At 41.3% G+C, this 27,521-nt stretch overlaps 1 protein-coding gene across 4 annotated transcripts in view; it reads right to left on the minus strand.

Moving 5' to 3' along the window:
- The window catches only part of fto (FTO alpha-ketoglutarate dependent dioxygenase), a 494,305-nt gene that overhangs the window by 119,737 nt on the left and 347,047 nt on the right, over nucleotides 1-27,521 (minus strand). For 2 of the 4 annotated variants that reach the window (XM_070897991.1, XM_070897993.1), the window contains one exon: nucleotides 10,281-10,338. The exons of the other annotated variants lie outside the window; for them this stretch is intronic. In XM_070897991.1, coding sequence (XP_070754092.1) covers nucleotides 10,281-10,338 — 58 coding nt within the window. The remainder of the gene's footprint in view (nucleotides 1-10,280; nucleotides 10,339-27,521) is intronic. 4 annotated transcript variants of the gene reach the window in all.

A 27,521-nucleotide genomic window follows, 5' to 3' on the forward strand; every position in this document is an offset into this window, starting at 1 on the left:
AATCCTATGTAAAAGTCACACACCATCCTGATGGAAATAAATCGTCGATCCTTCATCGTTGCTGGTTCAAAATCCTGGAACTACTCACCTAACAGCACGGTGGGAGTACCTTCACCACACGGACTTTTGCAGTTCAAGAAGGGGGCTCACTACCAATTTGGCAAAGGCAATAAGGAATGGGATGAGATGGTAGTTTGAGAAGACAGACGGCTTAAGTTAGTATTTTAAGGAAGGGTTGATGACAGTGGTTTTGAAAGGAAGGGGTTTAGTGCCAGAGGACAGGGAACCATTTACAATGCTAGCTAGCACGGGGCCAGAAAGGATTGTTGGGTAGTTAGCAGTTTAGAGGGAAGGGGTCAGGAGGTGGATTTCATATACAAATAAACTCAGAGAGGGCATGGGGCTGATAGGAAACAAACTATAGAAAGAGACAGTGCTAGGGCAGGGAGGCAAGATGTAGCATTCACCGAGCCAGCTACAAAAGACTGGAGTGCCCAGGTTGCTATTGAAGACTGGCCCACTGTACAGGCTCCAGAATGGGATGGTGGCTCTGCTGATTGGTCTTAAAACTGGGGTTAGTGCTGACCAAGTAACAAACCTTACTAATCTCCAGTGACCCATCTGGAGTAGGCATTTAGTGGAAAAGCGGGAAATAAAAGACACTGTTATAAAAAAAGACATCCATGAGCTCCACGCACTTGTTGTTAGAGGTAATGGTGGAGGGAGCAGGGGAGATGGTTGGTAGTAGAAAAAAGAAGCTGGCTGTTGTTTTTGCTCTCCAGAGTGATCCTAGAGTATTGTGCAGTTTTGGCAGAGAGTTTGGCACATTTATAAAATAAATATTGTGCAATTTAAAATTAAAAAAAAAACATGTAATCTAACCTGACATGGTGAAGGATGGTTAGGCCAGTTGTGTGTCGGACATGCTCAGATCCGTGCCCCTTGGACTTGAGGCACTGAAGTTGGAGCCCAAACCAGAGGAAGGGGGGACGACGACCAAGAAGTGTAAAGGTTTTACTGGGGACAAGGGTCTCAAGGGTGGAGAAGAAAAATACTGAAGGGTACAGGGAAAACCACCAGGAAATGGAATTAGAGTAAAGGGGCTGGCATCAACACATGCACAATGGGATGAACAGCTTCTTCCTGTGCTGTTTTTATGTTTCCAAACTAGCGCAGACCACCTTACAATACTGTCCTTAAACAATATTTATACTTTTAACAAACACTGAACAAACCAGCACCAAAAGGTGTTCTACCTAATCATTTTCTTATCTCTCCTTCTAACTACTGACCTTACAAATTAAAAGGTACAATGCAAATGTGTTTTAAGATAACACGGTTTTAAATGCACTGGATACATAACAGGGAACGTAAAAAGAAAGCTGATACAGAAAGTGCAGCCTGCAGACAGAGCAAGAAATGTCTTTTTAAAAGTTTCTCATTATTGTTGCTCCTGCCTAGCACAGATGCTGAACCAAGTTCAGTTTAATTCCATCCGACTTCAATGTGTCCAAATTACAGTAGAAGGAAGAAGACAACAAGCTGTAAATATAGAAAGAGACAGAAAATCATTGAGAATCATGCCTTTATGAATATTTGATGAGGAAAGGTTAGAGCGACTGCTGGTAAATTACTAGAAATTATGTACATCATGTGACTCTGTCAGCAAAGGTTAGTACAAATGGGTTTGGACTTAGTTGAAATGACAGCAAGGATTACAAAGATTTGTCCTGTCTGCACTGCAATTAGTCTTTGTGTGTTTTAAGGACACAAGACTTGTCATTAGGATTAAAGCAACACCAGTACTTCAGAAATGAAGCCATTTTGTTTACTGTAATACCATCAGAGGTTTACTTTCAAATGTGCAAACATTTCTTCTGCATTAATCTGCATCTTGAAACCAACCCGCAGACATGCTATAGACTTTAAAGATGATTGGTGTATGAGTGATTGGAATTGGCGTGCTCTGCGGAATCTGATCGCAGGCAGCCTGAGAGTCGGGGTCCGCTGAGACCCCATGCTCTTGCTGCTCACACTCCTTCCACACTTACAGCCATGTGAAAAAAGGAAATTTAACACATCAGGGAACCTGCCAACTTATCAGATCAACTAATCAATACCATTGACTAAAAGCACTGTAGCCGGTCTTAAGTAAAACACAAGGTAAGATCCACAGGGCCTTTACCAACATATTACCTTTATTCCACTGCCTTTGCTGCAGACCCTAGGGGCACCTGACATTCCTCGCCATCTCTTCCACTCAACTGCCTTTTACCTCCCTCGGTCAAAATAATGTACCCTTGGTTGCAACCTGCGACCGAGGAAAATCCGTAGCCACAGTCATAGTCTCAAAGGCACGAGAAACAGTGATTTAAATCATAATACAGCCATCCAGCTGTAGCTATCCCGTCATTACCATAGTTCAAGCCTGTGTAAATCTGTGCACTGTACTTGACATTGCAGAGACTCGGTGGGATACAAATGGGTTCTTCATGTACAATCCTTGCTCACAGAGATTTGATTTACCTGCACTGAATTAACTTTCATGCTGTTTGACATTCACCTGGCAGTCCTGGAAGACAGACTGACAAATTTCAACTGAGTGAATTTAATGCTCCAAAAAACACTACGACCTGCTCCTGTTGTCTTAGAAGTTAACTCTAAAAAGCAGTAGTCAACACAGTATGTACTTAGTTTGTCAACTGTAACACTGTAAATGAATAATAAACAACAGTACGTGTTACCACTGAAAACGTAAGAATTAAAGATGCATCCGAAATAACATCTTTTTTAATATATACGGCCTGTCATAGAGCAGCCTTAAGAACTGGCTGATACTGAAGAATTTGGATATTTTAAACAAATTGAGACAGTTCTGGTTTAAATTCAGCAGAAATTACAGAAAGACATTTGGTTTTCATTAAAAACCAGGTAGTCCATTATCGACAACTTATACGATTCAGAACCTGATGGATGTATTTAAATTTTTCAAAGAACGGCCTTTTACATTGAGAACAAAATGTCACTTTACTCTTTTCTACTGTCTTAGTATCCAAGTTATTGTAATCTGGATGGAGACCTGGTCTAGTCAAGATAGTAATGGCCCAGAAATTTCGGCCTCCCCGGGTCGGTACGGAGTTTCTATGGACCCGGAAAGTCATCGGAAAAGCCGGTTTTCAGAGCACAATGTGCATGCACTGAAAACCGGCTTTTCCGATCTGTCAAGCTCCAGCTTGACAAACCATCCGCATCTCGGGAACGAGGACACTTGCAAGGGCAAGATTGCGGTATCTACCCATATCTTGCCCAGCAAATGTCCTCAAAACTCTTGCACCTGATAAAAGCAGACACATAGCCTACTTTTACAGGCGTAAGAGCCTTAAAAAACACTTAAAACATAAAAAATAAAATTAAAAATACACATTTTATTTTTAAAAACCCTGCTCACTACGTTAAATTTATTTGAAACCATAATTTAAAAAACTTTTTAAAAACTCGGAAAAATTTTTTTTCTCTAACATATTTATTAACTTCAATTTCAATTAATTTTAATCATGTGAGGTGTGTTTTTTTATTTTTTAATTGATCTAATTGTGTTTGTTTTTTTTCCTCAATTAATAGCAATGAGAACTCGCAGATACGGAGTTCCCAGTGCTATTAATTGAGAATACTTTACCCGATTGGTTGAGCAGTCACATGTGACTGCATCTTCTGCGTGGGAACTTGGAGGACGGGAGTGCGCTTCGCAGCGCGGGGAAAAAAAGGTCCCCCCAATGGAATCCCACTCTCTTCCGGGATCACCAGGTACATTCGGAAAAATTCTCCGGTCAGAGACAATTTCCCGCGGGAAACCTCCGACTGGAATTTCAGGGCCTATATCTGAGAGAGTTTAAATAATTCATTGGATTAGGTATATCTAGAAAACTAACCCTATAATTGCAAAATCAACCAGAGAGGATACAGAGGAGATTTGTGAGAATGTTGCCAGGACTGGAGAATTTTAGGAAAGATTGGATAGGCTGAGGTTGTTTACTTTGGAACAGAGGAGGCTGAGGGGAGACTTAATTGAGGTGTATAAAATTATGAGGGGCCTAGATAGAATGGATAGGAAGGACCCATTTCCTTTAGCAGAAAGTTCAGTAACCAGGGGCATAGATTTAAAGTAATTAGAGGAGAGTTGAGGAGAACTTATTTCACCCAGGAACTCACTGCCTGAAAGAGTGGTAGAGGTAGAGATCTTCATCACATTTAAAAAGTACTTGGTCTGCACTTGAAGTGCCATAACCTACAAGGTTACGGACCAAGAGCTGGAAAGTGGAATTAGGCTGGAGAGCTCTTTTTCAGCCAGCACAGACATGATGACCTAAATGGTCTCCTTCTGTGCCATAGATTTCTATGATCCCATGGAGGAAAAATCAGATATATTTAATTTACAGCAACTAAAATCATTCATTTAAAATAAGTTTAGTTCCAGAGTAAGCCAAGTATAGTGATTAATGCATGTTTTCTGGTACTATAGTGGTGGCAATTGAGGGTGCAGGCAACAGTTTGCGGCTAGTGAAAGCATGAGCTGTACTTTAATAATGATGTCGAGTATTGTGGTCTACCTTACAAGCAATATCATCCTCAAATTGCTCTTGTATAAGCATGCAATGACTCAAATACCCCAAGGCAAATTTGGCACCTTGCTGAATAGATTTATGGTATTGTCAGTGCAGCTTGTAACAATTCTGACTGGTAGACAGCAGCAATGAGTATAGCGAAGAGGATAAGTAAAGGAACCTCCAATGCTCCACAACTATGCGCTGTACTCTAATCTCAGTCCAGAATTTACTTTCTTTCACAGTTTGCATAACTGATTATTGAAGACACATCTTAATTAAGTATTTAACAACAGATGTTCAAAGCATGGAATCTTGATACTGCACACTGCATCAAGGAATAAGTGAAGGATGGTTACTTACTGAAGGCATGGTAACCTTCAGTCTACAGATGACAGGCTCCTTCGCACATCATGTCTGATCCTATAATCAGCCATGCCCACAGGGGAAGGGTACAGCTGCACCTTAAAAGTTTATTTGCTCATGAAAAATCATGTTTATGCAACAAGCATCTAGCCTGCTCTAGTAATAATCTTGCCTCACTTTCATTCCGCATCCAACCATACTTTTTAAACTTTCAGTGTCTAAGAAAGAAGAAGGGAAATGAGCATGGAGAATACCATTAGCTAGAGAATGACCTTCACTAAGTCACCCTTCTATCTCCTTTATTTTTCTCGACCACACACCATGAATTCACCAGGTCGGACCCTTCAGGAAATGGAAAGATCTAAGTTTATATCACATTTCAAATAATAAGGATGGATTTCTGTTAGTAAAATCTGTGAGAAGAGGAATCAGTGAATGACGAGAGGGTGAAAGGCCAAACTCTGGGAAAACACCATCCTGGGAAGCTAAAGTTTACAATTTCCTAATAGAGAGCACTCAAAAAATGACTAAGATAGGGAAGATAGACTATGAAAGTAAACTAGCACAAAATATAAAAACAGATAGCAAGAGTTTCTATAGGTATATAAAAAGGAAACAAGCAGCTAAAGTAAATGTTGCTCCCTTAGAGGACGAGACCGGGGAATTAGTAATGGGGAACATGGAGATGGCAGAAACTCTGAACAAATACTTTGTATCAGTGTTTATGGTAGAGGACGGTATATTCCGACAGTGGATAGTCGAGGAGCTATGGGGGGGGAGGAACTTAACACAATCACAATCACTAAGAAGGTGGTACTCAGTAAGATAATGGGACTAAAGGCAGATAAATCCCCTGGACCTGATGGCTTGCATCGTAGGGTCTTAAGAAAAGTAGCGGCAGGGATTGTGGATGCATTGGTTGTCATTTACCAAAATTCCCTGGATTCTGGGGAGGTCCCAGCAGAGTGGAAAACTGCAAATGTAATGCCACTATTTAAAAAAGGAGGCAGACAAAAAGCAGGAAACTATAGACCAGTCAGCCTAACATCTGTGGTTGGAAAAATGTTGGAATCCATTATTATAGAAGCAGTAGCAGGACATTTGGAAAAGCAAAATTCGGTCAGGCAGAGTCAGCATGGATTCATGAAGGGGAAGTCATGTTTGACAAATTTGCTGGATTCTTTGAGGATGTAACAAACAGGGTGGATAAAGGGGAACTAGTGGATGTGGTGTATTTGGACTTCCAGAAGGCATTTGACAAGGTGCCACATAAAAGGTTACAGCACAAGTTAAAAGTTCACGGGGTTGGGGGTAATATATTAGCATGGATAGAGGATTGGCTAAATAACAGAAAACAGAGAGTCGGGATAAATGGTTCATTCTCTGGTTGGCAACCAGTAACTAGTGGGGTGCCGCAGAGGTCAGTGCTGGGACCCCAACTATTTACAATCTATATTAATGACTTGGAAGAAGGGACTGAGTGTAACATAGCCGAGTTTGCTGACGATACAAAGATGGGAGGAAAAGCAATGTGTGAAGAGGACACAAAAAATCTGCAAAAGGACATAGACAGGCGAAGTGAGTGGGCAAAAATTTGGCAGATGGAGTATAATGTTGGAAAGTGTGAGGTCATGCACTTAGGCAGAAAAAAAAAATCAAAGAGCAAGTTATTATTTAAATGGAGGAAGATTGCAAAGTGCCGCAGTATAGCGCGGCCTGGTACTTGTGCATGAAACACAAAAGGATAGTATGCAAGTACAGCAAATGATCAGGAAGTTAAATGGTATCGTGGCATTTATTGCAAAGGGGGTGGAGTATAAAAGCAGGGAAGTCTTGCTACAGCTGTATAAGGTATTGGTGAGGCCACACCTGGAATACTGCGTGCAGTTTTGGTTTCCATATTTACGAAAGGATATACTTGCTTTGGAGGCAGTTCAGAGAAGGTTCACTCGGTTGATTCCGGCATGAGTTATGAGGAAAGGTTGAGTAGGTTGGGCCTCTACCCATCGAAACGTATAAGATTATGAGGGGGCTTGACAAGGTGGATGCAGAGAGGATGTTTCCACTGATGGGGGGAGACTAGAACTCGAGGGCATGATCTTAGAATAAGGAGCCGCCCATTTAAAACAGATGAGGAGAAATTTCTTCTTTCCGAGGGTTATAAATCTGCGGAATTTGCTGGCTCAGGAAGCTGAGACATTGAATAAATTTAAGACAGAAATAGACAGTTTCTTAAACGATAAGTGTATAAGGGGTTATGGGGAGCGGGCGGGGAAGTGGAGTTGAGTCCATGATCAGATCAGCCAAGATCTTATTGAATGGAGGAGCAGGCTCGAGGGGCCGCAAGACCTACTCCTGTTCCTATTTCTTATGTTCTTAGTGAGGAAGTCCACTAGCACAATATTATTGTGCTATTGAACTCAACATCGACTTCAACAATTTCAGAGCGTAGCCGCTGCCAATCTTTGGCTCCTTCCCCCAGCCTCCCCTGAGCCTGTTTTTTGCTTTCTTTTTCTCCCCTTGTCTCTAGTGGCAGCTGGTCATTATCCCGTCATTCACACCATATCTTGACTAATGTTTTTCTAACTCCTGGCATTACCATTTCAATTTGGTCCATCATCTTTTTTGTCTCGCTAATCTCTCCTGTCTTCCACCCTATCACAGACCTTCCCTTTTGTTCTTTCTTCCCCTCCCCCTTTCAGTGCTTGTTAAGAATCTGTTCTTTCTGAACACTCTCCAGTTCTGACGAAGGGCCAATGACCCGAAACATTAACTCTGCTTTTTCTCCATAGATGCTGCCTGACCCGCTGAGATTTCCAGTATTTCCTGTTTTTATTCCAGATTCCAGCATCTGCAGTATTTTGCTTTTGTAGCACAATATTAGTCCCTGTATTTCAGGGACCTGGTTTGATTTATACAGGAGGTTTTAACCCATGCGTTTCCAGCCCTCACCATCTTAACTTAGTTGAAATCAGACACGGGAAGGCTGGCTGCTTCAGAGGTGAGGAGGCTTAACTTAAATGGTGAAGTTGCATTCCGATGATGTTAACTGCGAGCTACGTGTCGCCCACATCCCTTACCTTGCCGGGACCATTTCTGTGGGCCCCTGGCTGCGGCCTGACCACCAGGAATTTCCTCTCCCGCCCGCTGGCGTTGGTGAAATTCCCGCTGGATTCAGGTAAGTGTCAGTTCTGGCCCGGGAGTTAAACACGCCGAGGAGTCAGACAGATTCCCGCCTGCTTTGGCTCCGCACACCCAATTCTCGCCCCGAGTTAAAACCGAGGCTCTAGAGTCTTGCACCAGTGCAAATACCCAATGTACCTTTAAGTAATACCAGGGGTCTTGTATCCTCTAATTTATTTATATAACACATATATACCAGCATGACATTGGTGATTCAGAGTAGAAGTGAGTGATTGCAGTCTTAAGTGTTGCGCTAACCCTATTTGCACAAAGCTGATATAAATGTCCTCGTCAACAAGTTTGAATTTAGTGAGTAACAGGAAATATCATTATTCTGGCCCTTTTAATGTAAGCACATTGACATTTTAGACAAAGCTAGAAGTTTCTGCAACTGGTGTACTTATGAAGTCAAAACCTATTGATTAATGAATGCCATAAACAAAATGTAACTGTTCGTGTATCAATAGCAGGCAAACACAGACACCGTTTGTTCTATTTTTGTTATTAAATTCTTTTTTGGGGGGAAAGGTTAATACCCTGTGAGCAGGGAAAAGATTCTTGTAAAACTATTTTCTCCCCTTCTTCTTACATCATAGACTACCCACAGCAGAGAAGGCAGGCAGACCAGGGACCCACCAATACAGCTCTGAAACAGACTCGTGAAGGTGCACCAGAGTTGTATTGGTTTGACTCTCCCTGCTCCTTCTCTTTGAGTAGGTGTTTGACCTCCACTCAGGACTACATAACAAAGTCACTGAGATTAGGAATTTTGTACCTGGCATGCCAATGTACCACACCGCCATGCATTGTTTATCAAAAGCATTTTAGAATTAACAACATATTTCCTTGATCTTGATGACATATGAGCCCTTCCAACTTTCATATGATACAATCAAGTGATAAGTCATTAAAACATTCAAACTGACACAGTTTCTGCTGCACAATAACTTTACAGGAGTCACTATCTCAAGTTCCAAGATGTTTATGTACAAGTGTTGTTATGTAGCCTATCATCCATGAGATAAGCATCCTGATAGACCTGCTACCTTGTAAAGATGTATCTAGTACAATGTAAATCTAGTATTAATCATCAGGAAAGACAGATGATGACATCAGTTCCAATACTTGAAACAGTGGCCTTCATTGAGCAAAATTAGGCCAAGCACTTAATGTCATTAAACCACTCCTCTGGAAGTGCAATTAGGCCCTGTAAAGGTAATATTCTAGTACGGTTTTGGCTGCCATTTCTTGGAGGCAAGATTGGGTTAGTTGTTGCTATAGCTTCATGAGCTGGTATAACCAGTTGTCTAAGTATGGTTATTTACCGAAACGGGATTACTTTATGTGAACATCCTTGAAGTTACAGATAGTCCAAAAGGAAGCAATCAGATTTGGCAGCATAACCTACACTATGTACCATGAAAATCACCTGTCATTTCCCCCAAGCAGAACATAAAACAATATTGAAAGTGACATTGCATATCCTGTAATTGAGTACACTTACTGATATTTCCACAACTATGGTTCTAATTTAAACCTTCCCTTTCTTGAAGAGCTTAGTGAGGTACCTGAGGTAGCGAATGGGTAAATTCCTTCTTTCGGACTCCAAAGAGCTCTGGAGTAAAACCACTCACTTTGGGCTCAATTTTCCTTAAAGCATTTCTTTTGCGTACTCGAAGAGCTACACCCGATTTTTTGTGGCCCAAGTATGCCAAAAAAAAGTATTGTAAGTTTCCCCTTAGGATCTCTTCATTTTGGCGTGGCCTAACCCGAGGGGGGTGGAGCCTTGATCTGCACCAAAAAGATCGGGCTGCCATGGTAACCTGTGAGTTCTCCTGCATGCCGCGAGTTCTGTCAGTTCTCCTGCCCACCCCTAGCCCTGGCCAAGTGGTCTCCCGGTGCAATCTCTGAGTTCTCCTGCCTGCCAGTGAGTTCTCCCGCCCCTAGCCCTGGCCGAGTGTCTTCCCGGTCCACACCCCGCTCCTAGCCCAGGCCAAGTGGTCTCCTCCTTCCCCCTTCCCCCACGCCCTCTCCCTCCCCCCACCTCTCTCTTCCCCTCCCCCTCTCCCTCACCTTTCCTGCTGCTGCTGTCCGGGCATCTGCTGCACTTACTTACACCGATTTCCTTACCTGCGACGATTTCTTTAACTCTCCGCAAGGGCTTTCTCAAGTGGTCACATACGCTGGCCTAAGTAGAAATAGAGTAACTATTAGCTGGCCAAAGTTGCCAAAATGGCCAGAACTGGCATAGGTGGTTGGTAACGCCCCCTTTTGAGAAAAAAAAACTAACCTTAAAAAAAAACGTAACTAAGTGAGTTACGCTGGTGCAAATTGATTGGGAAAACTGGGGATTTTTAAGTTAGGCCAGAAAAATCAGCCTACTCCAAAAAAAACGGAGCAACTCCTGGGGAAAATTGAGCCTCTTTAATTCTACAGAGGCAGGGCTTCATTGAAGCAGACTGTAACAATGCAATTTAATAATAAACAAAATAGTGCAGGAAAATACTATCCCACTGGAAAAAAGTGGGGTGCTCCTCAGAGGAAATCAGTGGCATAATGTCAGTATGGTTTCCAGCACTCAAACATCAGAGGTGGACTTGAAACACTTGCATCTGAACCTTGAAAAGCAAATAAGTTATGGGATTTATTCAGGTCTTGCAAAGCAACACATATGCATATTGAGCAGTTAGACCATAAATGAGATACTTCTCCATTCATACCTCTTATCTAGACAACTTTATCCATAAGACCAATGGATGTTAGACATAATCCACTGGACCATTAGATTGAAAAAATTACTTGGTCTTGGCAATGTTATACTGTACCAAAGCTGCTCTATCAATGCTGGATGCCCTTGTGGGAGAGCACTGATGGGCAATACTTTCAGGGTAAATGGGAGGATTAAGTGTGGACGAAGTTGGCCCTATAACTATAAGACAGACTGATAAATATAGAGCCAGAATTTATAGTGTCTTCGACGGCGTATGCTCAGTGCGTTCGCGAAAAGCCAGAACTTGCGATCTGTCAAGTATGCATTGACAGATCATCCGAACCAACAAGAAAATCACTTTTACTGGTGCAGACTCTCAGAGCTAGTAAAAGAAAACGTAGGGCCTGCTTTCACCAGCATAAGAGTTATTATAAATCTTAAATTACAAATGTAAAAATAAAAAATGATGCACAAACACTTAAAATTAGTTTATGCAAATATTGGCCCAGATTAAAATGTTTAAAATTATTTTTTCAAATAATTCAATTTTTGTTGTAGTTGCTGTAATGAAAGGACTTTTAATTAAATTTGAAAATCAGAATAGTTATATTTATGAGAGTTGTCTAAATTGTTTAATTATTTGGGGATTTCATTCGGGTTTATAGGGGATTCCATTCGGAAATGGAATCCTCCTTGCTCATTGGAGGACCTGGCTTACGTGATCCTGGCTTCTGAACTGCTTGTGTCCCTGGGATCTGTGGGCCTTTATGCAGGCGTACGGCTGGAGGCCCAAGACCTGGACTCTCCATAGCTTTGGAGCCAGGAGATAAGTTCGTAGATGTTTTGCAGGTCGCAGGCATACTCCGGAGGTATGCGTCCAACCACAAATTCAGGGCCATGATTTCTGTGGACTTTACAGCCTTTTCAAACTTCAATAAGATTCTCTTCATCTGTAATATATAGAATATCTCACAGTTTCATATGAGAGATCCAGAAATGTTGCCTTGATACCCAAAGCCATGCTTAATGGGGGGAAAATTACAGTCGGAGGCTTCCATCGTATGAATGCTTCCGACCCGAAAAAAATCTACAAAACTACCTGTTGGTCTCGGAGAAACGTAGGATTCCGGTCTGAGGCCTTTATTCGCTGTGCAGCATACGGGGATCTGTCTTTCACGTACGGACGTCTATGTTGGAATCACGTGTGCCTGGACCACCAATCATTATGCAATATTCTCAATGATAATAATGGGAACTCTATTTGTACAAGCTCCCATTACTATCAATGAGAATAACCCCCTAAAACACTGAAGCACAGCACAATAAATAAAAAACGCCTCACATATGTAAAACTAATTGAAATTAAATGTAATTAAATGTTTTAGAGAAAAAAATATTTTGGGGAAATTTTAAAAAAGTGTTTTAATGATTAAAAATAAACTTACCTTAATGGACAGAGTTTTTAACATAAAAATGAATGATTATATTTAATTTTTATATGTTTTAAAAGTGTTACGTTGGTAAAAGTAAGCTGTGCACCTGCTCTTACCAGGCGTAAGAGTTTGAAGGACATTCGCTGACCATGAATTGGGCAATGGCCCAATCTCTGCCCCGCGGATGTCCTTCCTGTGGGGATGCGTTCGATCTGTCTGAAGAAATTTTGACAGATCGGAAAAGCAAGTTTTCAGCGCATGCGAGGCCTCACCGAGTTCATGCGCACTTCGTACGGACCCAGCGAGGCTGCAATTTTTCTGCCCAATATCTTGTCCTATAACTTCATGTAAAAGACACTAGACATAGAAACATAGAAAATAGGTGCAGGAGTAGGCCATTCGGCCCTTCGAGCCTGCACCACCATTCGATAAGATCATGGCCGATCATTCCCTCAGTACCCCTTTCCTGCTTTCTCTCCATACCCCTTGATCCCTTTAGCCATAAGGGCCATATCTAACTCCCTCTTGAATATATCCAATGAACTGGCGTCAACAACTCTCTGCGGCAGGGAATTCCTAAATGGCCTACCCCTTATCCTAAGACTGTGTCCCCTGGTTCTGGACTTCCCCAACATTGGGAACAATCTACCCGCATCTAACCTGTCCCGTCCCGTCAGAATCTTGTATGTTTCTATGAGATCCCATCTCATCCTTCTAAACTCCTAAGTACAAAGGCGCAGTTGATCCAGTCTCTCCTCATATGTCAGTCCGGCCATCCCGGGAATCAGTCTGGTGAACCTTCGCTGCACTCCCTCAATAGCAAGAATGTCCTTCCTCAGATTAGGAGACCAAAATTGAACACAATATTCCAGGTGAGGCCTCATCCTGTACAACTGCAGTAAGACCTCCCTATACTCCAATCCCCTAGCTATGAAGGCCAACATACCATTTGCCTTCTTTACCGCCTGCTGCACCTGTATGCCAACTTTCAATGACTGATGAACCATGACACACAGGTCTCGTTGCACCTCCCCTTTTCCTAATCTGCCACCATTCAGACAATATTCTGTCTTCGCATTTTTGCCCCCAAAGTGGATAACCTCACATTTATCCACATTATACTGCATGTGCCATGCATTTGCCCACTCACCTAACCTGTCTAAGTCATCCTGCAGCCTCTTAGCGTCCCCCTCACAGCTCACACCGCCACCCAGTTTAGTGTCATCTGCAAACTTGGAGATATTACACTCGAGCTTTGCCTCTCCTCGCATTGGTTTTTATAGAATTGAAAACAGACTGCAGTTATAGGGGTATATACCTCATTTCCTTATCTATGATATTCTTGCTCCAAATTCTGCATCATTTATGCAGTTTCCTTATTATCTACCTCAGTCTGAAAAAAAACTAGGCGATGCCAGTAAGCTAAGCACATCTGGTAAGTAGGTAGATAAGCAAAAATCCTTATGGATACATTAGATTTCCGAGTGCCCTGTATTTACGATAAACTAATAATTCAGTTTTCTTAACTTCCTGTCCTGAGTAATTGAAGTTGAGGATGAAGATTGAGCAGAATACCTTATTTTAAGTGGGCTGATGTCATTGAGTATGATTTGGCCAATGAAGAGATAAGTTGTGGTCCCAACTCTTCTTGCAGGACCCTGTGCAATCTGCCTAACCTCCTGAAATTAAAGTTTGATTATCTCTGAGGTTACTCCTTACTTTTTTGATCAGCCCAGAGGTAAGTGGTCCTCGGAAGTGGTCCAGAGAGGTGAGGCTCTTAATAGCCTTTTTTTGATCGGGGTGAAGCGCTTGCAATCCTCCAGTCCTCTGGCATCTCTCCCATATCCAAGAAAGAATGAAATTGTGGACAGAGCTTTTGCTATCTCCACCCCATAGGGCATGTGATTGTTCAAGATGATCTCCATATTTCTCCATCCATGCCAGTTTCCAGGCACATTAACAGGAGAATCTTCTGGCCAATGTTTAACCTTATATATGGCAAAAGCAGGGAATAGTAAAGTGTCCCATCATTTCGTGCATTACAACAGTTACTAAACTTGATAAGTACTTCATTGTAAAGCGCTTTGGGACGTCACAAGGTCGTGAAAGGCACTATATAAATGTAAGTTCTTTTTTTTCTTGCTTTCTTTATATGAATGGGATTTCTCTGTTGGAAAATAACATTATTATGCACACATTTATCTTCCCTTGTGGTTATGTCTGACAGTAAACCCAAACTATGCAGAGACCTGAAGTAATGAGGAAATGGTTTTTGCTCTCTATTATCCATTTGTGGGGATTTAATTTGACTAAGTAGTTTCATTTTGATCAACACTAAATTTAAACTTCACTTAATAAAAAATACAGATGGAGAAATAAATAGAAAAGATTAGTTACCTTTCATTTCAGAGTTTTCAATTTTTATTTTGAATTAAAGAAATGTGAACATTTCTCAATAAGTAGAATTAGCCAGAGAAAAAGCATTCTTTCCTGCATTTAATGTTTATGTGTTAAATTGCTCAGTTCCGCTATTTCAAATGATTCTTAGCATGAATGAATCCCACTAAAACTGCTAATTAAACTTCTTCAGTAACTTGCGCTTATATAACACAATTAATGTAGGGAAATATCCTATGGTTCAGAGGGGTGGACTGAATGCTGAGCTTTTAAAACTATTAACTTTTAAAGTTTAAACAATACAAAGCTCAAATGTGGCTCCCGCCAAAACAACAATCATGATAGCCACAATATCTATTAATTCAGAGTTAGAGAAACATGCTACATAATGTACAATATCTCTTTAATTGTATTGATTCTTGCAGAAATGTAGTCAAGGTTATCAACACAATCAAGTTCTCAGCAGCAGAATTTTTCCATCTCTTTAGGGCTTTGAGATTTTAACCAAACCAGCACATGTATCTGTATTCTATATTTAAACCAACACAACTTTTTAACAGTATGGGCATGGCTTCACTAAATTTCTATTTAAATAAACAATACCATTGGGATTTAATTTGGTGTCCAACAACCTAGTCACTGATTTTGTGCTGTTAATAGCTCTGGTGGTCTGTGAGCATACCTTAACAATCATTCTGTAATAAAACTGTTATACTTCTGATAATCATAATAAAAATGATGATAGAGAGTGGGAAAAGGAAGTGATTCATTCAGAAATCATTTTATTCACACTGCCTTTTGCTTTTGAAAATCATTCTGCCGGCTTGGAGTACTAAAATACAGAGCAAAGAAGTCAGCCGACTCATTGAAAATCAAGGCACATTGACAGTCATGGAGGCAGACCTTTGTTCAATGTTCACGTCTGTGTATAATGACAGAAGGCTCAAAATGCTGCCTTCTACTAAAGAGCAAGTACATGATCCAGCACGGTTAATCAATAAGTTAATGGAATGAATCGATAACAAAGATTTTTAGGAGATCTTAATTAAAGAAACACTTGCAGAAACAAATGATGTATTCAATCTATTGATGGCATCAGGGTGAGGGGTTAAACAGTAACAAAACCATCAATGTTATTTTGCTGGCAAACATTTTGCTAAGCAGCAAAATAGCTCATAGGCCTCAGAACCTGCCCATTAATCAGTCCCCTGTCAATTTCCACCTGAATTGTACAGGCAAATTAGTCCATACTAAAAAATTTTAATTACTGAACAGCAGGGTAAAATGTGATGATGAAAAATAGATGCAAGAGCCTGCATCCGGCTTTTTTCCTCTCTGTAGAAGAAGCTGAGTCCCTTGAACAGAAATAGCTCAGCTGACAGAGTCTCTTTCCAACTGAGAAGTGTATAACTAGAATAATTAAAGAACACCTAAATTGATGGATCCCATTAATGCAGAGGAATTCTCCTGTGGATGGTCTGCACAAACATGTTAAGTCAATATTTTTGATTCCCCTTGATGGTTCTGCACCAAGCACTAGTTTAAAGAGACATCAATCTGTGATGTCAGCATTTATCTAATGAACCTTCAAAAATCAATGTTCAAAATTGCCTGCTACATGTATGCGCACAATTTGTTCATTCTCAGAGGGCTAACGGCATAAAACTAAAACATCAGAATAGTAATAATCACCAGCTCTAGTGACCACAACTGACTTTCAAGTTAGCCATGGGTAAAATATCTACTCAACCAGATTCAAGGATTCCTTCTCACCCCAAATCTGTTTCTCAGTGCCTAGTTCAGTGTGACTACAGTGAAAGGAAGTCTTTACTAAATTATTCAGCAGTCAAACAAACCGCTAAGATAGATGCATCACAGGTGGTTAAGAAGGCCAGTGAGAGATAAATGGGGCAAAATATTCAACTGTATATAATGCCTCATCTGCAAGTTTCAGACACAATGCTAAGCAGCATTTGATACAGCTACTTTCTAAGTATATTTAAGTCGGTTCAAAAATATTTTTTTATATCTATAAGGCCCTGCTAGGGGTTGACTGTCAATATATCACCTGCATATAAAATGTATGTGAGATTGGCAGAGACTGTGATGTTGCAGTACACTGTCCAAAGGCTGGTGGCTTTTTCTTTTTCTTCTCAGCCAATAAACAGCACATATGGCCATATAACACTGCATTAATTAACCTCTACCATAAAATTTTTTCCAGCTTTATTACTTTAGAATTTGGTAATAAGTAATGATAATTTACAACTGTGTTTTGCAACGTGCAGCAACAGTCAGCTCAAATTAGTTTACATTTCTTTAACCAGTTTTTTTTAAATGCATGGCTACCTCCCACACAGCTGCAGTATTTATCTTGGCTGGTTAATGTTGCTTGAGGCTTCTATATATTTATATATATATATATTATATGTATGCATATAAAATAACACCGTTGGAGGATATGTACCAAAAATATATAAGCAATATAAAAAGCAGTCAGCACACAAATTGGACATTTTTGAATTTGAACAAATAAACTATAAATAAACATAATGAAAAGACATATAAGTGTTTATCTACTTTTCTTGGCACTTTCTCAAGATGGGAATGCTTAACATGAATCTCCTGATTTCTAACAAATCAGAAGCTCTGCTACTGCTAAAACTACAAAAGAAAGCTTAGCCTCTTCAAAGGCCATTTAATCTGTTATAAATATAAAGAAAAGACAAGCGAACTACTGAATTCAATGCTCCTTTAGGCATACCTTTATCCTTTATGCATGATGGTACACATTGCTTAATGCGCTATGGTAGGCAGTGTTTTATTAGATCTGTGCACAAATATGTTTTTTCTACAAATGAACACTTGGTTTACTCACATAGCTGGATCTATAGTTGTTGATGGATTTGCATATAGATGGATTTATATAGTAATTTAAGAACCCAAGGGCTATTTTAGTTTAGAGCAATTTTAAACCATATTTTTAATACTCGGTACAGTTTTCTTCCAGTATTAGCATGAAAAACATATTGGCAGAAATTTCCTCCCATTCATAGTCAATGGGGAATATTCCAGCCAAGGTCTATGTTTTTAAAGTCTCAAATCATAAGATAAATGACACTCCTCCAGCACACGCCAGGGTTTGGGTTCTGCTGCATGGAGGCCCTAGAGAAGAAACTATGAAATAGTGGCCCGAGCTCATTAATGGGAATTGTAGAGTGGATTTTAATTATTTTGTAATTTGTTCTAGTAGATATACACTTTTAGTTACCGTTCTAAAGAGGACACACAAAGACAAAACTGTTGTTGAAATTTCCCCGAGCAGGGTATATTTTCATTGCATTCATTGTATAAAAGGCATATTTCTATGCAGCTAAGGGGGAAAAAAGGATTACAGTGACTGATTTTTATGGGTTCTTGTACAACAGGGCAAGGAATGAAAGTGGATAACAACATTAGTGAAACCTTAAGTGCTGCTCACTTTACCCAATCATAAAGATTTACCCAAAAACAAATCAATGGGCTCTGAGAGACTGCGGATTTAGTGTACAGCATCAATCCCATTACAGCTGCTGTCTAAAGAGCAGGCTTTACTTTCTGAACTCAGCAGAGAGCTGTTCAGCAGGACACACAGTGCCCCCTGGAAATGCAGGAAAGGAAACAATTGATGGGATGAGTCACCTGGCATGATCAGTCATTACCGATGGAAATCTCTGCTCCACCAGTCTTTCCTCCCCACCTCCCCCCCACCCCCCCACCTTCCATATATCCATCTTTGCAGCATCTTCATGCTTTTAACTGAGCCTCTAATCGTTTCTGTCAGTACAGGTGACTGGGTACCACTCTGGACGGTCCCTAGCCACTTACACACTCAGTTATCTGTCTTCATGGATTTGTCCTGGACGTCAGGGCTCTGATGTACAATGTTTATTGTCAGGGTGACAAAACAATCTCTCGCATGCCACAGATGATTCTCCATCCACAGACTGGGTACCCACAGAGCCATGATGACACTTTCTATCTGTACACCAGTGTGTGCTGTTAGGTGCTATTCATCCCCCGGTAATCATGCCTGATTCACAGAAGGGATTTAACCTCAGTTTCCTGGTACTGAGAAAACAAACCTGAGAGCAATTTAAAAAAACACCTGCCACTGGTGTCAAGTGGTGGAATATCAAGACTTTTCTGAGCTTCACTGGCCTCCGAAGCTGACACGGTTTGATGGGAAGTTTAATGTAATAGGCTGTGAATGCCAAAAGGCCTGTTGTCAGCAATGAAGTCTGAAAGTTAGCAGAATTAATATTATAGTACAATGCAACTGCCCTCAAGGGACAGGACTGCCAAGGCAGGACAGAAAAAATGGCTTTAGCAGTCATTCCAGTATGACATTCTGTCAACGCTGCTAAACAGAAATAAAAAATCATTGAAATCACTGCATGCCTTTTATGTGGCCTTTTTATCTAATATAAAGTAATGACATTGACGCTAGCAGCCCCACCTTGGCTGGGACAAGGCCCACAAGGGAAAAGCACTCCATTTTGCATCGTTAAATGCAATAAGAATGAATGCAACCCAGAGTCTGTTTAGCAAAGAGTGATGCCTGGTTTGTAGCACATCAAAGGCCAATAAATCTCAATGCTTCAACAACAGATGAAAATGGTTATCTCATCACTGCAGCACTGAAGTGAAATTTTCTCTGCGCTGGAGTATTTTTATGCATGATTTATGTCGGGGGTAGGGAATTATTTAACAAAGTGGCAGATAATGATAAATAGAAAGCATAGAGGAGTCTAGGCAAGGGAAAGGGGCTTCACAACTACAGAGGGTAGAATATAAAACAGCACAGGGCGACAGCCTAATGGGGCGCTTATTTAACACTAAAGATTACCCAGAGTGCACTGCCCACCCAAGCCCTGCACTCATTAGTGCTCGTAATTAACTTTATGACTGTCAATGTGAGCACCACCAAAGCTGACAGATAGATGATAACGATGAGGGCAATAATAAATCTGAAGAGGAACAATTGACACACAGACACACACATACAACAAAATGATGCTGGTGATGAAGAAATGTTGACATCAAATCTAATTAAGGCTGAAACAGCAACTACTGCACAATCCAGAGTAATGTAATGTTATTACTAGTGATGTGCCCCATTGGAACACCAGATCAACACAATGTATGATTTAGTATTTACAGTTTGGTGTCATATTTAGTAAGGACAATATCAGAGGGGAAATGATGGGCGCCATGACCTTTTCAAGTCAAAATTCTAATGATAAATATGTGCTTAGCAGGACATACCAGATTATGCCTAAAGAGTTTTAAAAACAGGTTGATATAGAACACATTTATCAACTGTTTTCCCAAGAATGTCACCAAGAGGGAAAATAGAAAGGCAGAGAGGAGACTTTTCTGTGAATTATGCAGCAGTAATTGTCAATCATAACTTGAGTTGAGCTAAAATTGCACCGTTTTCATATTGAAATAGCATAAAGCTATTGTGGGAAAGCAATGGCTTCTTAATGCAGTATAGATGAGTCTAATATTTGGATCATTTTTCACTCAGTTACTAGGTGGATAGTATTTCCTGCTCACAGCTGTCTTGACCTTGGGCAATCTTATGACCTAAATTTGCACTTGCTCTGAGCAAATATCTGCAAAGCACAATTTCTCATATTTTTGGTATGCATAAAAAAGTGAAATATCTTTTATCATCTGTACTGTCAAGCTTAGGTTATAAAAAAATATTAGTTTAGCCTCTACCAATTTTGGTTCATTCAGCAAGCAAGACACCCGGATCTACTAGGCGGAAAATATTCTAAAATCAAAACCATTTGTCTTGTGTGCAGTATGAATCACAAATAAACCAGACAACACAGCCCGTTGTGGATAGTAAGGAAACAGTGAAGGTTTTACTGTGCTGTGTATAGGCCTTTCTCGGCAAAAAAATTCATGCGAGTTGTTATTATTTATAAATTATAACTGCTGATTTTCATATCTTGATAATCCTCCATTGTAGAACAAAAAATTAAGTCTTCTCTCTAATTTGCACTGAAACATACTTCAAGCAGGAGGAACTTTCATTATGATTTAAAAACATTAAAGTATCAAACTGCCTCCCCATATATGCCTAAATTGGCACTTGATAAGCCCCATTAATATACACCATACTGCATATACCTATATATATATATATATATATGTATATGCAAGTATATATATATATATATATATATATGTATGTATATGTGTGTTTTAAGACAAGTTTGTCACTTTTCAGGTGTCACACTGTAATGCATACAAATTTCTGTGCTATGCTTAAAAAAATTTTTTTATATAAGAAAGAAAACCAGTCATTTCAATGGACATAAACGCTCTCGAGCTAGCCGGAAATCTTCTAACTGACCTCAGAAGTCACACTGATAAAAATGCAAGAAAGAAAGAATGGTCAACATCTGAAAAGGAAAAAGACAGATTAAGGTTTCTGATGGGAACCTTCGACAGAATGCAACCCATCTGAAACATTAATCTACCTTTTTTTTCTCTGACCCACTTCCGGCATTTTATATTTAATTTCAGATTTGCAGTTCTCCTTTAAAAAAAATCTTTGGCCATTAATAACTGTTATGAACAGAAAACAAATCATACAAGTATTACTGAGATAGGTCTGTAAAACATTTGTACACCAAAAAGCTTTATCCTATGAAACAGCAATCAACTTATTTAAATGACAGACACCAACAAGTATCGGGGCCTGAAAGCTTTATGAGACTGATGTGGGAGAGGCCACTCTGAGTTCTGAATATTGAGGTTTGTCACTTTGGTGTAATACTGCAGTACGGTTAATAATTTATTTTGACTACAGAACCATTCTGAACTTTTTGTTGTTGTATTCACCCTAAAGAATATGTGGAGCAAAAAGAGCATTATCCCATATGCACAATGAAGTCTGGAGATTATCTTACTCATGCAGAAGACATATACAGTAGGGCCCATTTAAAACCTTCTTTGAAAATATCAAATCCTGCTTAAAGGGAAACTCTAGGCTCCAAATAACTTGTATTCAATAGACAGAATTCTCCTTCAATATCTTGTCCCCAGCAGCAATTTGTTCCTTATCGTTTCATCGACACAGCAAAAACAAGTTTCAAAGTGAATATTTTCCGCTGACTGAGAACAGCCATTTGCTTCTTGGTAGAGACTGTTAGCAGCCTCTTGATACCAGATGATGATGTCACACCGCTTGCTATTGCTGCCTATAATGCACAGAGAAACTAATAAATGTCAACTTAATAGGGCCTTCTAAATTAGGGAGAACCATAAAATAGGTTTCTACTCAGGATTAATCAGAAGGGATTTCTGTGTGTTTGACTATCAAGCAGTCTGGCAAAAGAAAAAAAAATCAATTTAAACAAAGTGAACTCCTAGATTTCCATGTGATTTCTGCTAGCAACAAGCAATGTGACATCATAATCTGGTAACGAAAGACTGCTTAGGATCTCCTTACAGTCAATACTGGAGACTCTCAGTAAGAGATCATTCACTTTCAAACTGGTTTCCCTTCTGTAAGTGAAATGGAGCAAAGGAATGTGTGCTGGGAGCTGGATATTGGAAGACACGTTGGTTGTTTGTAGTGTTGAATTTTCCTTTAGGATAAAATCTTTTCCAGGTGCTAAATATTTTGCAATCTGAAACCTACTTAAGGTCAAGCCCACTTGTGTTCATCTTTTATGGACTGTAGTTTAAAAAGTGCATGCTATTTTATCAGATTTAAGACAGAGGTGTGGAATGACAAGTCAGTGATGTGATAACATCAATGTCACAAATTGTGCCTGTTGCTAAAAAATACTGTACATTATTGAGAGTGTGTTTAAATGTTCACCTAACTACATCAAAACAACACAATTACATATCTGCTGCAGTGGAACCTGTTAGAGGCTGTGATGGCAGGACTGAAGCAGAATTTTCAGAGCTGTTGTACAGCTGAACCTGCTTGAAAATTCACTCTAACTTCAGTGAAGTCTCTTTAAAGTCAAGTTCCTAGTCCTTTTTATGCAATAGTAAGTTGTTCATCAAAATGCTATGTTACTGTGGTCTTTGGGACAAAATTTGAATTTTTAAGCAAGCAATACTGAGTTGACATGGTCCAGAACTTCAGTTTAATAATAGCACAGCTAGGTATTGTGGTGGTATTACAACACCCCGAGGCACTGAGTGTACACAAAGTTCGGCACAAGATGAGCTCCCAATCTCAGCCATGACATCAGGGGAAGGTGCCCATGTAAGGAGCAGGAAGGGAGAAATCAGAGTCACAATGAATTACCCTCACAAACCTTCACATTATCTCTGCCAGAGAATGTTCTGTGATGAGCAGGGAATGAAAGGAGACAGAAAATGACAAGACTGTGATCTGTGAGTCACAATAAGTTCTCCGATACATTAGTAAATGACAAAATATGTATTTTAGTATAGTGTATCCCTAAACATTAATACTGCAGAAAACCATACTGATGGCAATCAGAAGAAATTACTTGAAGTAATTTGATCTTTCAACTTGAGTCTTCACCAAGTAATCCTGGTGAAGATCACTGTAAAGATTCCCTTTGGTCAAAGTGACAGATCACAGCATTAGTGATTTTGTTGTTGAAGTTCTTGCCCACCTCCCCCGCCCCACCAAAAAACTTACTCAAATATTAGAGATTACCACGTTTGTGCTTCCAGCACCTGGGTCTGTCTCAACAAATTCAAATTCCAATTCCAATGCCAGACACAGACAATGCACATAAATTACTGGGTGGTACATTATCCGCTTTGGGCGCAATCGGGTAATTGGGAGCAAATTGCACTTCTTAGATTACAGTTCAAGATTCCACCAAAATAAGTTGCATAATCACAAACGTAAAATCTTCCATGATCGAGCATAATCAGCAGCATAATAGAATATAATCGTTTCTTTTCTTTGCATTAAAAAATATTCATTTATGTATTTAAGAGTGGTAACCTGGTGCAGTTTTATTATTAAAGCTGAAACTGGGTTTATCACAAAAATAAGTGTCGAGTCCATCATATGTGAGTAACCCAATTTTACGTTCCTGAAAATGACCTAAAAAAATTATAGTGAACCATTTACTAGTTTCATTGGTGTACACTAGTCAGTTTCTTAAGAAATTTTTTTTTTAAAAATGTATAAAAACTTTTAAAACATGCCTACTAGTGCCTGTGTGCCAAAGAAAACAAGTTCAATTTGAAGAGCCCCCTTGAACGGCCGCAATCCGATGGTAACTCCCCACCCTCATTATTTCGATCTGGGAGCATGGCCCATTTTTTGGGTGGGACTGGTTTCGAGGGAAATTATTTTTAAACCAGCGTTAAAGATTGTGGAAACTCGATTTACACTTGACGTAACTTATGTTTAAAATTCCCCGATCTTTTACACTTGTTCGGTGGATCATTTATTTTTTATTTAAGTGGTGTGAAATTTTATTTATTAGGTGATTTCTATTTCCCCCCCTTTTTGATTGGTTGGCCTGGCCCATGTGATCCCAGGGACGCTTGCGAAGCGCATGCATTCAAGGGATCTGTGGCCCTTTACGCAGGCAGGCCCAGGACCGGAACAATCCGAAGTTCCAAAGACACCGTAGGTTCATTGTTTTCGTGCGGTTCGGAGGCGTACACAGGCGGCAAGACTCTGACCACAATTTCCAGGTCTAGGTATTTTCACATCTCTGAAGCATTGTTATGCAGTATTGTACAGCCACTGTTCTGAGAGAGTACAGATCCACAGGTGCTGACATCCTTCCAACATCTCGCCCTTTATTTATCGTTCATTCATGAGCCTCCATCGTACAAGCAGGTATTCGACCATGGGGGTCATCACAGCTCAGAATGACCATATCCTCATCCAACATTTATAGATGTTATTCGATGGCAATCAGAAGTAGGAAGCCTGGCTGAGGAAATAGGAAGCCTCATCTTCCCATCCCTCACAGATTCACTATCGTATTTGTCTTTATAAACACATTTTTTCTGCAGGGAAAGCCCCCGATTCTTACAATCTCAGCATGGTCCTTGCTCCAACAGAAAACCCCTAGAGGTGAAATTTAGTAGCACCGCATTTGGGCCACTAAGTTTTATCTGTTTGAACATATAGCGCCTAGCGAGATGGGCTGCAAAATTGTGGGAATTTGGGCTCTTTCGCCTCAGAAATGAAGGGAGGCGATATTAGAGATGCTAATGGCGCCCCCACCCCAAGCTTATGGTTGTTTTTCTCTTTGTTTCCAATGAGAGCTGGTCACTATTCCGCCATTTACACCCTATCTAGATTAACCTTCTTCTAACTCTGGCCATTACCATTTCAATTCGGCCCATCATCCCTTTTGTCTCTCTAACCTCTCCTACCTTCCACCCTATCTCAGACCTTCCCTTTTGTGCTTTCTTCCCCTCCCCTTTCAGTGCTTCTTAAGAACGTGTTCTTTTCGAACATTCGCCAGTTCTGATGAAGGGTTGTCGACCCGAAACGTTAACTCTGCTTTTCTCTCCACAGATGCTGTCTGACCCGCTGAGATTTCCAGCGGGGATGTCGATTTCATCATTGCTGGAGTTGACTGAGAACTGGAAGGAAGGTCTGCGATGGCTGCTCCAATACCTCTCAGAAAGGCCACTCGGTCCAATGACCTGGCATTGGAGACATTGGTGGGGGCAGTGGGGAGGAGGGATGCACTGTTCCCTCCATCTGGGAGAAGGCCAACGCAGAGGTTTTTAGGGTCACGTGGGCAGAGGTGGTCGCAGAGGTGTCGGCCAGCATCATGGTTGACAGAAACCCAACACAGTGCCGGAAGAAATTCAACGACCTCATTCGGGTGCTCACGATGAGCACATGTTTGCACAACCCTTACATACCAGCCTCTGGGCCTCTGTCAATGCACACTCTGAAAACCAGCACTTAACCCAGCAGGCAACCACCAACCATCTGTACATGCTCATAGTCACATCCTCATTTCACACCTTGCCTACATTCACAGCTATTTAATCATGGCAGGCATATCTTCCACATACATAACTGGACTCTTACTCAAAAAGGTTCCTTTCTTTTGCAGGCCAAGATGGCACACACAGAATGGAGCAGCAGCGGACTGGAGGGGGAGGAAGCTGAACTATGCCAGCTGATTGACTTGGAGGAGCGAGTGCTGCAGCTCATTGGTCAGCAGGTGGTGGGCGCCATGGCCGACGGAGACGTCGAGCCCACTGGGGGCAAAAATGGTAATTTTATCCCCTTCTCATCCCACTTCCCCATTAAACCAGAAGGCCTCATAGCTTTCAAGCTCCTCATACTGTCTGCCATCCTTGCTCCATTCTTGCCCTCACCTTAATGCGGCTCTTGTGCCATTTATGCTTTCAGATAATCATGCAGCAGATGAGCAGCCTGTGCCTGAGCACCCCCCCCCCCCCGCCCAACCCAGTCACAAGGGAGAAGAGTGGGGGGGGGCGAGGATGAGGAGGAGCCAAGCACTGCGTCACTGTTTCTCTCACCCACAGGCACCAGCTCAGATACTGGCACTACGTGGTCCTTAGAGGTTAGGTTAGTAGAGGGGTCTGCAATGGGTGATGCACCGGGGCCTAGCGGGCTACAGCACGGTCAAGGGAAAAGGGAAGCTCGGGAGCCATTTCCCCGGAGGGAGAGTTCACGCGTGAGTTCTGCTGCACCGGACTCAGAAAAGGACATCGATGGGGAGGCATTCACCCGAGAGCCTGTCGGAAGTGATAAGGAGCGTGGAGGAGTCCACCTGCAGCATGGTACAGGCACACACCATAGAGCCCATCATTTCCACGCTGCAGAGGATGCTGGATTCCCAGAGAGACCGTGCAGATCCTGACCTCATGACGCGTGTCATGGGCGATGCGGCAGCTTCCATTGCGGCACAGGCGGAAGCAACGCAATGTCTTGGTGCTGTAATGGAGTCAATGGTTGCTCACATGCAATCTCAGACTGCTCTCATGCTGTCTCAGCTGGATGCCACTCAGACTGCTGCCATCGCTGCTGGGTCCACTACCAGTCAACCAGGATCTCACGGTGTCGCAGCAGCTCAGCAATCTGTCTTACAGCAGATTAATAGGAATGCTGAGGTGCTGCCTCGGGGGAGTGGCAGTGGGTCAGTGGAGCAAGAACGTGCTGTCCTCTCTCAGGATGACAGCATTCCTGATCCCATCACTGCCACTCCGCCATTGCACTTGTCGCTGCCTGTCACCCAGCCAGCCCAGACAACAGGCCTTCCAGGCCCAGAGCTGGTCGAGGGCATCCTGCAAGTTCATATATAGTCTCTGGCGCTGACACACAGCAGCCTTCCACCAGCCATGCTACAGTCACAGGGGACACATTACGGAGGAACTCTGGAATAGGTAAAGCCAGTGTTAAGAGGGGATATAAGGGATTGCACAAGGATGCTTCTTAAATGTAATCGTCAACGAAAGAGGGGCTATAAGGAAATGCACAAGGGTGATGAATAAATACATAGTAATACATTTTATTGTTGGTTGATAAATGTTGATTGGAATGTTTTATGTTTGCTGTAATCTCTCATTTCAGTCTTGGGGCTTTGGTGATGGGGACACCCACAGGAACCGGGCGGGAAGTGGGATGGAAATCAGTGTAAACGAGCTCTGATGAGACGGTCGCTGCCCTTGCAGGATCGCGATGGAGTCGCTGCCTCCTCCATCACGGCTGTTGCTGCTCCTGCTCCTCCACCGGAGGTGGTGCAGCTATGCCTGGTGGCAATGGCTATGCCTTCATGATGGCCAGGTTGTGCAGCATGCAGCAGACGATGACAA

The sequence above is a fragment of the Pristiophorus japonicus genome, chromosome 13 (genome assembly GCF_044704955.1).
Source record: "Pristiophorus japonicus isolate sPriJap1 chromosome 13, sPriJap1.hap1, whole genome shotgun sequence".
NCBI lineage: Eukaryota > Metazoa > Chordata > Chondrichthyes > Pristiophoridae > Pristiophorus > Pristiophorus japonicus.